We start from the raw sequence: 14450 nt of genomic DNA, 5'->3' as shown, positions 1-14450 counted from the left end.
AGTGTCCAGAGCATGGAGGCGCTACCAGGAGACAGGCCAGTACATCAGGAGATGTGGAGGAGGCCGTAGGAGGGCAACAACCCAGCAGCAGGACCGCTACCTCCGCCTTTGTGCAAGGAGGAACAGGAGGAGCACTGCCAGAGCCCTGCAAAATGACCTCCAGCAAGCCACAAATGTGCATGTGTCTACTCAAACGATCAGAAACCGACTACATGAGGGTGGTATGAGGGCCCGACGTCCACAGGTGGGGGTTGTGCTTACAGCCCAACACCGTGCAGGATGTTTGTCATTTGCCAGAGAACACCAAGATTGGCAAATTCGCCACTGACGCCCTGTGCTCTTCACAGATGAAAGTAGGTTCTCACTGAGCACGTGACAGACGTGACAGAGTCTGGAGACGCCAAGGAGAATGTTCTGCTGCCTGCAACATCCTCCAGCATGACCGGTTTGGCAGTGGGTCAGTAATGGTGTGGGGTGGCATTTCTTTGGGGGGCCGCACAGCCCTCCATGTGCTCGCCAGAGGTAGCCTGGCTGCCTTTAGGTACCGAGATGAGATCCTCAGACCCCTTGTGAGACCATATGCTGGTGCGGTTGGCCCTGGGTTCCTCCTAATGCAAGACAATGCTAGACCTCATGTGGCTGGAGTGTGTCAGCAGTTCCTGCAAGACGAAGGCATTGATGCTATGGACTAGCCCGCCCGTTCCCCAGACCTGAATCCAATTGAGCACATCTGGGACATCATGTCTCGCTCCATCCATCCATTGCACCACAGACTGTCCAGGAGTTGGCGGATGCTTTAGTCCAGGTCTGGGTGGAGATCCCTCAGGAGACCATCCGCCACCTCATCAGGAGCATGCCCAGGCGTTGTAGGGAAGTCATACAGGCACGTGGAGGCCACACACACTACTGAGCCTCATTTTGACTTGTTTTAAGGACATTACATCAAAGTTGGATCAGCCTGTAGTGTGTTTTTCCACTTTAATTTTGAATGCGACTCCAAGCCCAGACCTCCATGGGTTAATAAATTTGATTTCCATTGATAATTTTTGTGTGATTTGGTTGTCAGCACATTCAACTATGTAAAGAACAAAGTATTTAATAAGAATATTTCATTCAGATCTAGAATGTTATTTTAGTGTTTCCTTTATTTTTTTGAGCTGTGTGTGTGTGTGTGTGTGTGTGTGTGTGTGTGTGTGTGTGTGTGTGTATATATATATATATATATATATATATATATATATATATATGAAATAGTGAAAAAAGCACTAACAAGATAATTCAATATTCAATCTTAATAAGGTAATATGCATGTATTAAAACATTTGTAACATTTGTTTGCACCCCAAGTAGAGTGGCAGCAAAAGCTTTCAGGTGACTTATATTTCTGTAAATACAAGGATGAATGTTCAAAAGTGGTAAAACTTCTGCGCCTTCGGTGCTTTTGTAAAGTGATGCAGTGCTTTTGATCAAGTAACAGATCTTAAATATGCGTACCAGATTTCCAAGAAGTGATAGCCCGTAGTTATGTCTTTATTGGAACCCCTCCCTCTATCCCTTATCGCTGTGTGGACGTACTCGTCAGATGCGTTTTTACACACAATGGAAGAGGAGGAATGTATCAGTACCACGTACTTTCACGTTAGATATAGTGACTTGTGCAATCACACAGGGAATGAATAAATGGATAAAGTGCCAAGTGCTCAAGGTCCTTCTTATTTCCCACAGCTGCATGCTGTACCACTTTATAAGCAGAGTGATGTGTATACAAAATCTGTACAGGTGTCCTTTCTTGGTACATGCATGCACCTGCTCGTCCTGTACAGGTGTCCTTTCTTTGTGGCAAGTACATGTATGTACCAAGAAAGGACACCTGTACAGATTTTGTATACACATCACATTGCTTATAAAGTGGTACAGCATGCAGCTGTGGGAAATAAGAAGGACCTTGAGCCATAACCTTTTATTATATATAAAAAAGTGAGTTGCTATATATATATATATATATATATATATATATATATATATAATTGGAGATCCGCACTCACATCAAAAGATACATAAATACATATTCAGGGTGCACCCAGTGAAACTGACAAAGTCAGCCACAAATATAAAACAGGGGTTCCACATAGGTGGAAGGGGCACTCACAATGAAATAATACATACAATTAAATTGCATAAAACATTCATAGTTTAATAGTCAGTTGCACCAACTCGCCCTTGATCGACGTTTCGACCCCATGACTGGGTCTTTTTCAAGATAGGCAGGTTCGGGTTAACAATCAGGTAACTGTTAAAGGTATATACATAGTAACATCAGTGGAGATCTAGAAAAGAGAAAGAACATAAGACCACTCTTAATGCCTCCCAGGCCCCATTGTTGCGCATTAATCATATACTAAAATGCACACGGCACACTTCACAGTGCATTTATCGGATGAACCTTATGCCCAGTGGATAATATCCTGCTACAGTGACCATCACCGTGACTCCAAATACCAAAACAAGAAAAGGCTTACATTGAAACATCACTTAGGGGAAATGCCCTGACAACATCTATCCACTCAGCTGGTATGCAGCTCAAATGCCTAAAAAACCAATATATGCAAGATATCAGCAAGTCAATAAACAAACCCAGTGTTAGTTAGCTCAAAAGACACTTAGGTATATACAGATACGTACTCCAGCAATTATACCATCACAGGTAAATGCATATAGGCTTCTAATAATGTAGTCCACATAAAAATCATCCTATAAACAAAAAAGGAAGATAAAACTGGAGACCGTATAAATACTGATCTGGTCCATGAGTGTAATGAGCTCTGACTACTCACTATATGCCAGCAGTCATTCCAGTCTGAATGAATCCAGGTAAGCCACTAATAGATTCCACAATGCATCATAAGCGATTACTGAAATAAACAGTGTGCAGTCTAAATATCAGTCACCCATAGTACAACTATATACACAAAGTCAGTGACCACTACGTGGTAGATACTTACACAACCATGTTCACACAGTCAGAAGGCACCTGGTTCTATACATGGAGTCTAAACGCCGGTGAATTTAACCACAGGCGGCCGGAAGTGGACACAACGTCACTTCCGCTATACGCTTTCATCAAAATCACCACAACAACCAAACCTATTTAACTATCCCCCACATATATAAAACAATCCATACCTGTGTGTGACCACAAACGGGGGCCCAGCACCCAACACTGCCGCAGCCGCCACACACCACGGTCCGGGACGTACTCTGCGTCTCACGGACCGGAAGCGCATCAGTAAACCTTTCCCGCGATGCGTCATGCGTTCCATACACCGGAAGTGTGCGTTCCACCGGGTAACGGTGAGACGCATCGCTACAAATAACTGGATACTCACTCACCGCTGCATTAATGTAAATCATATTATAGAGGTCCTGAGCAATATATCCACTAGGCTGACAGTCGCCAAAAAATGAAAAATATAAATAGATAAATACTGGATACAAAACACATATAAATATACATGTATGTATCACTAATGAGGCATCTCTAACATCATGCAACAATGGAACCTGAGGGCTTACAGTGGTGCAGCATCCACATAGGTCTAGCCCAGCCGTTCACATTTCCAACATCAAAATATTTGTTACATAAATAGTTGATACTGTCACAATAATATAGTTTAAACATATGATTGTCTAACCATACACTTCATAAATATAATTTAAACACAAAATACCAATAATATTACATATAAACATAACATTCCACTCCCCCCTAGTAGTGTCTGGTGAATATATTATCAAAACACATGAGATATCCCTGTGGGGCAGAACACCCCCAAAAAGAAAAACAGTAGAGTATTACAAAACCAGTACATACTCTGAGAGATGTGACACTAAAATAATGGACACACTAATACAAATGGGACATTATATCAAAAAATTGGTATAACAATACATAGATATAATAAACTCACACTCCTCAATTAAATCAAATGTTGGAAATGGGAGCATTGTGGAATCTATTAGTGGCTTACCTGGATTCATTCAGACTGGAATGACTGCTGGCATATAGTGAGTAGTCAGAGCTCATTACACTCATGGACCAGATCAGTATTTATACGGTCTCCAGTTTTATCTTCCTTTTTTGTTTATAGGATGATTTTTACATGGACTACATTATTAGAAGCCTATATGCATTTACCTGTGATGGTATAATTGCTGGAGTACGTATCTGTATATACCTAAGTGTCTTTTGAGCTAACTAACACTGGGTTTGTTTATTTACTTGCTGATATCTTGCATATATTGGTTTTTTAGGCATTTGAGCTGCATACCAGCTGAGTGGATAGATGTTGTCAGGGCATTTCCCCTAAGTGATGTTTCAATGTAAGCCTTTTCTTGTTTTGGTATTTGGAGTCACGGTGATGGTCACTGTAGCAGGATATTATCCACTGGGCATAAGGTTCATCCGATAAATGCACTGTGAAGTGTGCCGTGTGCATTTTAGTATATGATTAATGCGCAACAATGGGGCCTGGGAGGCATTAAGAGTGGTCTTATGTTCTTTCTCTTTTCTAGATCTCCACTGATGTTACTATGTATATACCTTTAACAGTTACCTGATTGTTAACCCGAACCTGCCTATCTTGAAAAAGACCCAGTCATGGGGTCGAAACGTCGATCAAGGGCGAGTTGGTGCAACTGACTATTAAACTATGAATGTTTTATGCAATTTAATTGTATGTATTATTTCATTGTGAGTGCCCCTTCCACCTATGTGGAACCCCTGTTTTATATATATATATATATATATATATATATATATATATATATAATGATCTATTTTTTAATCACCTCTTGGGTGCTTACAGTGAAAATGCACGACCTATCTTGCCATTTGGAACTATAAGGTTGCACTTTATTTGCACTTGGCACTTTATTTATCCATTGATTTATTCCCTGTGTGATTGCACAAGTCACTATATCTATCGTGAAAGTACGTGGTACTGATACATTCCTCCTCTTCCATTGTGTGTAATAACGCATCTGACGAGTACGTCCACACAGCGATAAGGGATAGAGGGAGGGGTTCCAAGAAAGACATAACTACGGGCTATCACTTCTTGGAAATCTGGTACGCATATTTAAGATCTGCTACTTGATCAAAAGCACTGCATCACTTTACAAAAGTACCGAAGGCGCAGAAGTTTTACATCTTTTGAACAATATATATATATATATATATATATATATATAATGTAGGACGGATGGCAGATGTCACTCCGGGACTATATTGTAAATAAAGAATTCAGGGGCAGATGTATTAAGCCTGGAGAAGTGATAGAGCAGTTATAAGTGCAAGGTGATAACGCACCAGCCAATCAGCTCCAATATATATATATATATATATATATAATTTATAATTTTGTTTTTAGGCCAACATTTATTTACAGGTGTATTTTCTTTCCTAGGCTTTTTTGTTCCAGGTTTTCCAAAGCTCTTAAGATTTCAGGAACATCATGATAAATTAATGAAGAAATTTATGCCTAAACTTAAACAGCACTTTGTAAGTAAAGTACTCATAATTCATATTATTTTGTGTTTTTCAGTGGTAATAATTCCACGATATAAGAAAATAAGAGTTTTATATATGGACCATTTATAACATGGACTGCATCGTAGTAGTAGCATATTTCCCATTTCACATACGAATCTAATTCATTTATTTTGGATAGACACACCCAGTTGTATTGTAATTTAAACATGTCCTTATTATTTATGCCATACAAGCAAGGCAAGTAGTATTCTGCCTTGGACCATACAGGCAACGTAAAGAGGTAATTACTCCCAGGCTACAGAATCATTGTTGTGCTGTTGTACCTGACACTGCTGACAACTACAGATGTGTCCTCATACATCTTACCTCAATACGCTACAAAGCGGGAGATGTCTGGCCTCAGTGAGCAGACAGGTCCCATGTAACTCTGTTAGCGTCGGGCATCTTATTGCCAAAATAGAGTCTTACTCGCATCACTATTTGCAGCCCTCCATCTTGAGTCCCAGACGCAGCTTGATTGGCTAGCTACTGCGTTCGGGAGGCGTGCCCGGCCAGTGTTCCCAATGTCACCCCTGTTTTCCAGGAGGGATTAGGCCGGGGTCTGTGTGGCTGCATGCTTACTTCCTGGTCTGGCAAGCTGCTAGGAACCGGCCAAGCTGAGGTCACGAAGGTGATCTGAAGCAGCGTCTACGAACGATGCATTTGGATGCAAATGAAATGCAGTAGGTGTCTATTTTATATAGACACCCCCTGCTGCATCTGCATTTTGATGGATGAAATTGCAAAGCGGCTTGTTTGCAGCTCTGCGATTCCGTCTATCTCTGAATCTGGACCTATATCTGTAATACAGAGCAACAGCAGTAATAGTGCAGACCTTCCTACATTCAAAATTAAGAAGATATGCTGATCATTATCACTAAAATGCTAAACTAAAGAAGTCTTAATTAGCAGACATGCATTCTCCTAGAATATCATCTGACATTAAGAAAGACTAATAAGAAAACATACTGTACAAGGTAATTGATACTATTCTGTTGGCCTTGCATGCAAATGTTATGTTTTTGAGAGAATTCTAATATTTTGACCACTGAACACTTTACATAAAATACCCACCTGAAATTGCCTTTAAAATTGATCTTTTTTTTCTTTAAATTCTAATCTGAAATGTAAAAAGCAAAACCAATCTTCTCTTTATAAGAAACTTGATAATTGTACTTGATGACTGCACTGAAATGTTTTTTTTAATTCTCTGGCGAATTAAGTTGTTTTTGTTTTTAATTGGACAGGAAACTCAGGAACTCTATACTAGTCTGTACACCATGAAATGGTTTTTCCAGTGCTTCCTAGATCGGGTGAGAATACTTTTAGAAAATGTTTATTTTTCAATTTCCATAATCGATCCCGTTAAAAAGTTGTTTTACCACTACACATTTATATTCAGAAGCACAGGGTGTTGTTCGTAATGTTGCTTTGGGATAGAAACCCATTATAAACTAAAATATGCAATACAGGTTGAGTCTCCCTTATCCAAAATGCTTGGGACCAGAGGTATTTTGGATATCGGATTTTTCCGTATTTTGGAATAATTGCATACCATAATGAGATATCATGGTGATAGGACCTAAATATAAGCACAGAATGCATTTATGTACCATATAGACCTTATACACACAGCCTGAAGGTCATTTTAGCCAATATTTTTTATAACTTTGTGCATTAAACAAAGTGTGTCTACATTCACACAATTCATTTATGTTTCATATACACCTTATATACACAGCCTGAAGGTCATTTAATACAATATTTTTAATAACTTTGTGCATTAAACAAAGTTTGTGTACATTGAGCCATCAAAAAACAAAGGTTTCACTATCTCACTCAAAAAAGTCCGTATTTTGGAATATTCCGTATTTCGGAATATTTGGATATGGGATACTCAACCTGTATAAAAGCAGTGTGTGCTGTGACAAGTACTGTAAGCACTTTTAGGGGTGCTGTGCTAAGTCTTGGCGAGAGATGAAGTACCAACCATTCAGCTCCTAACTGTCAGGTTACAGGCTGTGTTTGAAAAATTAGAAGAGCTGATTGGTTGGTAGTTTATCTCTCTCCGCTTTATCACTCTGCAAGGCTTTGTACGTCTGTCCCTTAATCTGAAACAACAGCAAAATAAAATCTCTCTTCAGTCATTCTATTTGGTTGTTTGTCTTTATTTTAATTGCACCATTATGTTGGACACCATTCAGATGTATGTTTTTTTCGCATATGTCCTAAAGGATGTTGGGGTCCACTTTAGTGCCATGGGGTATAGACGGTTCCGCAGGAGCCATGGGCACTTTAAGACTTATTCAGAGTGTGAACTGGCCCCTCCCTCGATGCCCCTCCTCCAGACCTCAGTTTAGAAAATGTGCCCAGGCAGATTGGTCGCACTGTAGTGGAGGTCTACTGAGTTCTACTAAAAGACTTTTGTTTAGGTTTTTATTTTACAGGGAGACTGCTGGCAACAGTCTCCCTGCTTCGTGGGACTTAGGGGGAAGAAGTAGGAACCAACTTCTTATATAGTTTAATGGCTCTACTTCTGCTGACAGGACACCATTAGCTCCTGAAGGGTACTGAACACTAGCTGCGGCTATGCGCTCACTCCCACAGTAAGCCGTCATCCCCCCTAACAGAGCCAGAAGTCAGAAGACTGCTGAGTAGTGTTACCGGAAATCTGCAGAGAGGGACCTCCGGTCATCGTGACGGCTTAAGGTACCGTGCAGCGAGCGGGAACGCTGCGCGAGCATGCTATCCATAACACAGAGCGCGGCAGGGCGCTTGGGAGGGGCGCCCTGGGCAGCATGAACCCTACTCTCACTGGCAAGAGGTAGCATACTATGTTTTACAAGGTCCTACACCCCCGCCAGTATAAAAATCAGTTGTATTGCCTGACGGGAAGCGCGCCATTACAGGGGGCGGAGCTTCTTCCTCAGACAGCCTGCACACTTCTCAACGCCATTTTCGCCCAGCAGCAGCAGCAGGGGAAGACAGGCTGATCCTCCTCTCCACATCTGACCAAGTATCAGGGTGCAAAAAAAGGGGGGGGGGGGGAATGTAATATTTTAGGTGCTAAGACCTATTATTGGCATTATAAGCGCTTGAAAGTCTCTGTGTGACAGATTTTACTGTGGGTCTGTCTCCAGTAGCCCCGGAGTGTCTGTGGTGTGATTGTGCACGTGTATGACATGTCTGAGGCAGGGAGTTCTTCCCCTGAGGGAGCCATTTTAGGGACGCAGAGTTGTAATGTGGTGGCGCTGCCGTCGCTCCACGAGCCTGAATGGGTGAAAGAATTACGTGATAGTGTGAATCATATCAGTAAGAGATTGGATAAGTCTGAGTCTCATGCAGAAAACTGGAGAAAATCCGTGGAAGACGTGATTTTTAATAGTTCTGCCTACTCATCCACAGGGGACCCTTCTGGTTCACAAAAAAGGTCATTTGCACAAGTAGTACAAACTGATACCGACACGGACTCTGATTCCTGTGTTGACACTAGTGATTCCAGGGGAATAGATCCAAAGTTAGCAAAAAACATTCAATTGATGATTGTTGCTATAAAGGAGGTATTAGAAGTTACGGAGCCCCCTCCTTTACCACAGGAGAAGGCTTACTTTAATAAAGAGAAGAAAACTAATGTAACTTTCCCTCCATCTCATGAACTGAACCGTCTCTTTGAGGGAGTCTGGTCAAACCCTGAAAAGAAATTTCAGATTCCCAAAAGAATTCAGGCAGCTTACCCTTTTCCTGCAGAGGACAGGAAAAGGTGGGAATCACCCCCCATTTTAGACAGTGCGCTGTCACGGTTAACTAAAAAGGTGATTCTCTCCAGCTTTTCTCCACCAACTGTTCCCTCCTTCCTTTTAAGCCCTGTACACACTAGATTTGGCATCACTATCACTATGGGATACAATCAGAGAGATCTGTGCTTAATTTCTAAGCTTAGAATTTAAGCATGGATCTCTCTGTGTATACTCCCCTTTAGAATGCAAACTCTCTGGCAGGGCCCCATTGTTCTAGCACTAGTCTTGCATTTCATCCTTGTCTAATTATCCCCTTTAGCAAATCTAATATTATTTGATCGCCCATAGGGGGTCATTCCGAGTTGATCACAGCAGCAATTTTGTTAGCATTTGGGCAAAACCATGTGCAGTGCAGGTGGTGCAGATATAACATGTGCAGAGAGAGTTAGATTTGGGTGGGGTGTGTTCAAACTGAAGTCTAAAATTGCAGTGTAAAAATAAAGCAGCCAGTATTTACCCTGCACAGAAACAAAATAACCCACCCAATTCTAACTCTCTCTGCACGTGTTACATCTGCCCCCCCCCCGTCACTGCACATGGTTTTGCCGAACTGCTAACAAATTTGCTGCTGCGATCAACTCTGAATTAGCCCCATAGGGTGGGTAGAGGATTACCGGAGAACAGCTGCGACTCACCCTAGCTATTGTACTGTGACAGCAGGCCTACCCATGCCCCTTTCCTCATCCCACCCCATCTGTGGTTTCATTGTAATGTTTTGGTTTCTTCATACACTCTTATGCTATTTGTTTTGATGTCTTTCCTATGTATGTTTCCTAATAAAAAATAAACTGAAGCTATTCTGTAATATATTTTTGTCCCTTCACACTCAACAGTATCTTTTTCCACGTACATTTGATATGCATAACATCTTACTTGTTTTATTTGTGTTTGATTGTAATAATTCTGTGTGTTGTAGGGGTATTGCTAAAAAAAACAGGCTTTTTATACGTACTGGTAAATCCTTTTCTCCTAGTCCGTAGAGGATGCTGGGGTCCACTTTAGTACCATGGGGTATAGACGGTTCCGCAGGAGCCATGGGCACTTTAAGACTTTTTCAGAGTGTGAACTGGCTCCTCCCTCTATGCCCCTCCTTCAGACCTCAGTATAGGAACTGTGCCCAGGGAGACGGACAATTCGAGAAAAGGATTTACTTTGAAATTAATGGTGAGATTCACACCAGTTCACACTTCAACTATGCCGCACATGCCATACAACATGGCATACAACATAACACATGCCAACGAGCATGACCATTGCAGCAACGTGCTGAAACAATTGAACACAACACCTGTGTAAACTATAGCAAATTAACTACTGCAGGTAAAATACGCACTGGGTTGGGTGCCCAGCATAACAGCTGCGGTGTGTGCCCTGTTGTTTTCAACGCTGCTATCTAAAAGACTGTTCCGGCACCTGCAGCTATCTATTTTGACAGCTGCAGGTGTCAATGCTCTATCTCCACAACATAGACAGTTCTGTCCCTGGCTGTGACAGGTGCCGACTCTGGGCTGCATGTGAGATTCCGTGTGATTAGCGAGATCTCGCACATGCGCAGTGTAGCCATCCGGGCAGGGAGACTCAACACATCAGCACTAAGCTTATGCACTATGTGCTCAGACAGACATTGCAGGAGGGGGGAGTTTTCACCCCCACACTGGCAGACAAGATGATCATACATCTTCAGAAAAACAGCGGTAGCTGCTCAATCATTCCGGGAGATAATTTTATATCAGGTGTTAGAAAGGGGGAGGGGTCACAAATCCCTCCAGTATCGCCCTAGCACACTAAAAACTACCAGTAACCATAATTGAACCCATCTGGTAATAGAAATTCAGAGAAATTTGTCACATGCGTTTGCAAAGACATGTTTAGCTACTGGCCGCGTCAAGGCTTCTTCGATATCAGCAGTCCTAACACTACATAATGGCAGGGCCCATATAGTGCTATGTGATTTGTCTACAGTAAGGCCTCATGATAAAGGCTCAAACGCATCCAGACATAGGGCTAGCTTACCCGGGAGCCACCCCCAGGATCTCCCATTAGCACTACAAGGAACAGCATGCCTTCCAAATGCTGCTCACATTCAATGCCTTCTCACACATGCAGACAAACAGTGGTAGCTGCTCAATCATTCTGGAGATAATTATATATCAAGTGCTGGATAATCACAAACAATCATAGAGGTAGGAAGGCCCACTATATTATGTGTTTCCCCTGCCTCTCACCTTACACACAAAGCAGTTATTTCTCTGAGTCTGAGGACTACAGCAGCAGGGGATGTAGTCAATTTTCCAGCGGCTGGGATCCCGGCGTTCAGGGTACCATCACCGAAATCCGGACAGCTGACAGTGCCGCTAGTTGGAATCCCGACGCACCAAGGCTATTACCACTCGTAGAGTGGGAATAGATCCTGTGGCGAGCCCGCAAGGTGACACTTAGTGCTTGCCCCGCTGCTGGCATTCTGGTGGGAAGGATGCCACTGTCGGGATATGGACAGCCGGCATCCCGTCTGCCGGTAATACATACCGAACCCCAGCAGCAGTGATTGCATTGTCTAATAGATTCATGTAGGACTAATAAGTATGTTAGAGGAATACATTTTTTCTCTAGCATCCATAAGGGATAAGATTATATCACTGAGAATCACATTGGTATGTTCCATAACTACAATCTACAAAATGTATTTTACACTAATACCTTAGAATACATTTAACCCATTACTACACCTCAGATTGTGTACTGTACAGACTATAACACACTTGCTATGTACATTTTTTTGATGAGTGTAACTTATTTATGATAATTTAAACCAACATTTCGGAGCAGACTTTTCCCTCACAACAAGCCCATTATTTCTAAACCGGTACAGCAACAATCTAATGCAGTAGGTTGTGACATACAGTATATGTAATAGTTTACAATCCGCACCATAATTCTAAGGATGATCTACATGATAATATCAAGTGCTGATAAAAAAAAAAAAAGTGCCATCATGTTTGGCTGTGCAAGTCATATCAAGTCATATGTGGCTCGTGTCTCCTAGGGGAAGGATAGAATCGGATACAGACATTGAGGGCAGGAAAGAGAGTGAGAAAAGAGTAAGAGGGAGAGAAAGAAAGGGGGAATAGTAAAAGGGATATAATGTAGAGAAAGAGGGGAATACTCAGCAGTATGTAACATTCTTTGTGTTTTGTAGACACCTTTCACCTTAAACCTGAGGATATGGGACATCTACATACTTGAAGGTGACAGAGTTCTTACTGCAATGTCCTATACAATTGTAAAACTGCATAAAAGTAAGGCATTTTTATTTTAAGTGTTGTTACATATTGGTTTATATATTGTTAATGAGATACAGTTCAATTAACTGAATAGTATATGTGGGACCTTGAATTTTCATCTGCTGTGGCAGCGCAGAATTGCTGCTTTGTCCTGTTAAACTTCCTCCACAATTATTTATTTCCTTCTTTTCTGTTCAGTTCCTAAAACCTTTACATATAGCTTTGACAATGGTACTGGTAGCTTTTTGTGTAAGCTGGCCTTTATTTTTTGTTTAAAGCCCCGTACACACGGGGGAGATGTGTGCTGAGCAATATAACACAGAACGCTCAGCACACATCTCTCCTCCGCTCAGCACACAGCGCGATGTGTGCTGAGTGAGAGGAAGGGCGGGGGAGACGCTCACTTCACCCAGCAGTGTAGTGAGCGATCTACTAGATTTGGCATGCATGAGTCAGCGATAGTGAAGCGCGGTGCTGCGCATCGCTATCGCTATGGGCATACACACGCAGAGAGCCATGTTGAATTTCTAAGCACGGATCTCTCCGTGTGTACCCCCCTTAAGTGTACCTTCAAGTTTTCCAGGGCTGCTTTAAGCGGAGATAAAAAACAAAACAAAGCACGGGCACTATAGGGAAACGTAAACAGTAGAAGAGAAACCTAAACAGAGAACACTTCAGGCAACTGTTACAACAGCATTGTTAACTAATCCTAAATAATTATGGAAATTAAGTAATCCTAAATAATTGTGAAAATACTTAGGAAATAAGGGGATTTTAAAAATCTCATAATTAAATAAAATTGAGACTCTGTAAGAATGAGATCTTTGCTTAAAAAGACCTTACAATTAAGTTTGGAAATATTTGTTAATAATTAACCTGTAAATGCCGTGTTGGTGCAGTTATTTCTCTTTAATGTGTGTAGTTATGAACTGCTATTATTCTTTCAGGAAACCAGTTTTTTACGAGTGTGATATCTATGCTGCTGTGGTGTTAAAAATTACCATTTCTAATAAAGTCAGAGAGAGTCAGTTGTGTGATATGTGTCAGGAACAAATAGTGCTGTGCTCTCACTACTGAAATATGCATACACTTCCTATGTTGTATAAAGGAAGGTTACACCACACAAAACTGAAGCTTCAAGATGTGTTTATTCATGTTTCCCAAAGGGTGAATTTCATTTTATCTTCCTATAAAAAGCTAAATCTTCTGGGCATTGCTGAACCACTAATAAGGGAAAGGAGGTATATTGATTATGACAGGTACATGTGTGCACAATGCCATGAGCAATTTACTTCAATAAAATGTGAGACAAAACGCCACCATTGCCGTTTCATCAAAGAGCGTGAAATGCAGATTATAGAAAAATGATTTAATCAAAATAAATAGGCCACCTATATGCAAAGTATTCCATTCTGCACCTGATAAAGATAATACTGTCATTTGACCTATACAATACTGTCTGTAAATGTAAGAAAACACGTCTTGCAGGATGAGAAGTGCAAGTTGCTTCCTTTAACCATAAACTTACATAATCCATTTTTTAATTAATAATATACATTTTTGAGAAGCAATGGTGGTTGCTATTGAGTGTTATGGGATTTAGATTATGACGTTGTGACTGTATTTAGCACACTTTTGTTGTGATGATGCATTATCATTATCTTATGTACCCACCACAGGCTTATAATACTGTGTAATCATCCATTGCAAATTATTTTCCACTTTGTATAAAATTGGTCTTTCCCATTCACTTTGAACATTTCAGTTTGTTCTCTATGAATG

General features: G+C 41.2%; 1 protein-coding gene across 3 annotated transcripts in view; it reads left to right on the top strand.

Annotated features, from left to right (window-relative positions):
- USP6NL (USP6 N-terminal like) overlaps positions 1-14450 on the top strand; it is a 427089-nt gene that overhangs the window by 362835 nt on the left and 49804 nt on the right. For all 3 annotated transcript variants that reach the window (XM_063926864.1, XM_063926863.1, XM_063926865.1), the window contains exons 10-12: positions 5466-5560; positions 6838-6903; positions 12584-12683. In XM_063926864.1, coding sequence (XP_063782934.1) covers positions 5466-5560; positions 6838-6903; positions 12584-12683 — 261 coding nt within the window. The remainder of the gene's footprint in view (positions 1-5465; positions 5561-6837; positions 6904-12583; positions 12684-14450) is intronic.

Source organism: Pseudophryne corroboree, chromosome 6 (assembly GCF_028390025.1).
Source record: "Pseudophryne corroboree isolate aPseCor3 chromosome 6, aPseCor3.hap2, whole genome shotgun sequence".
NCBI lineage: Eukaryota > Metazoa > Chordata > Amphibia > Anura > Myobatrachidae > Pseudophryne > Pseudophryne corroboree.
The sequence above is the reverse complement of the archived record's forward strand: the minus strand, read 5'-3'. Positions and strand labels throughout refer to the sequence as shown.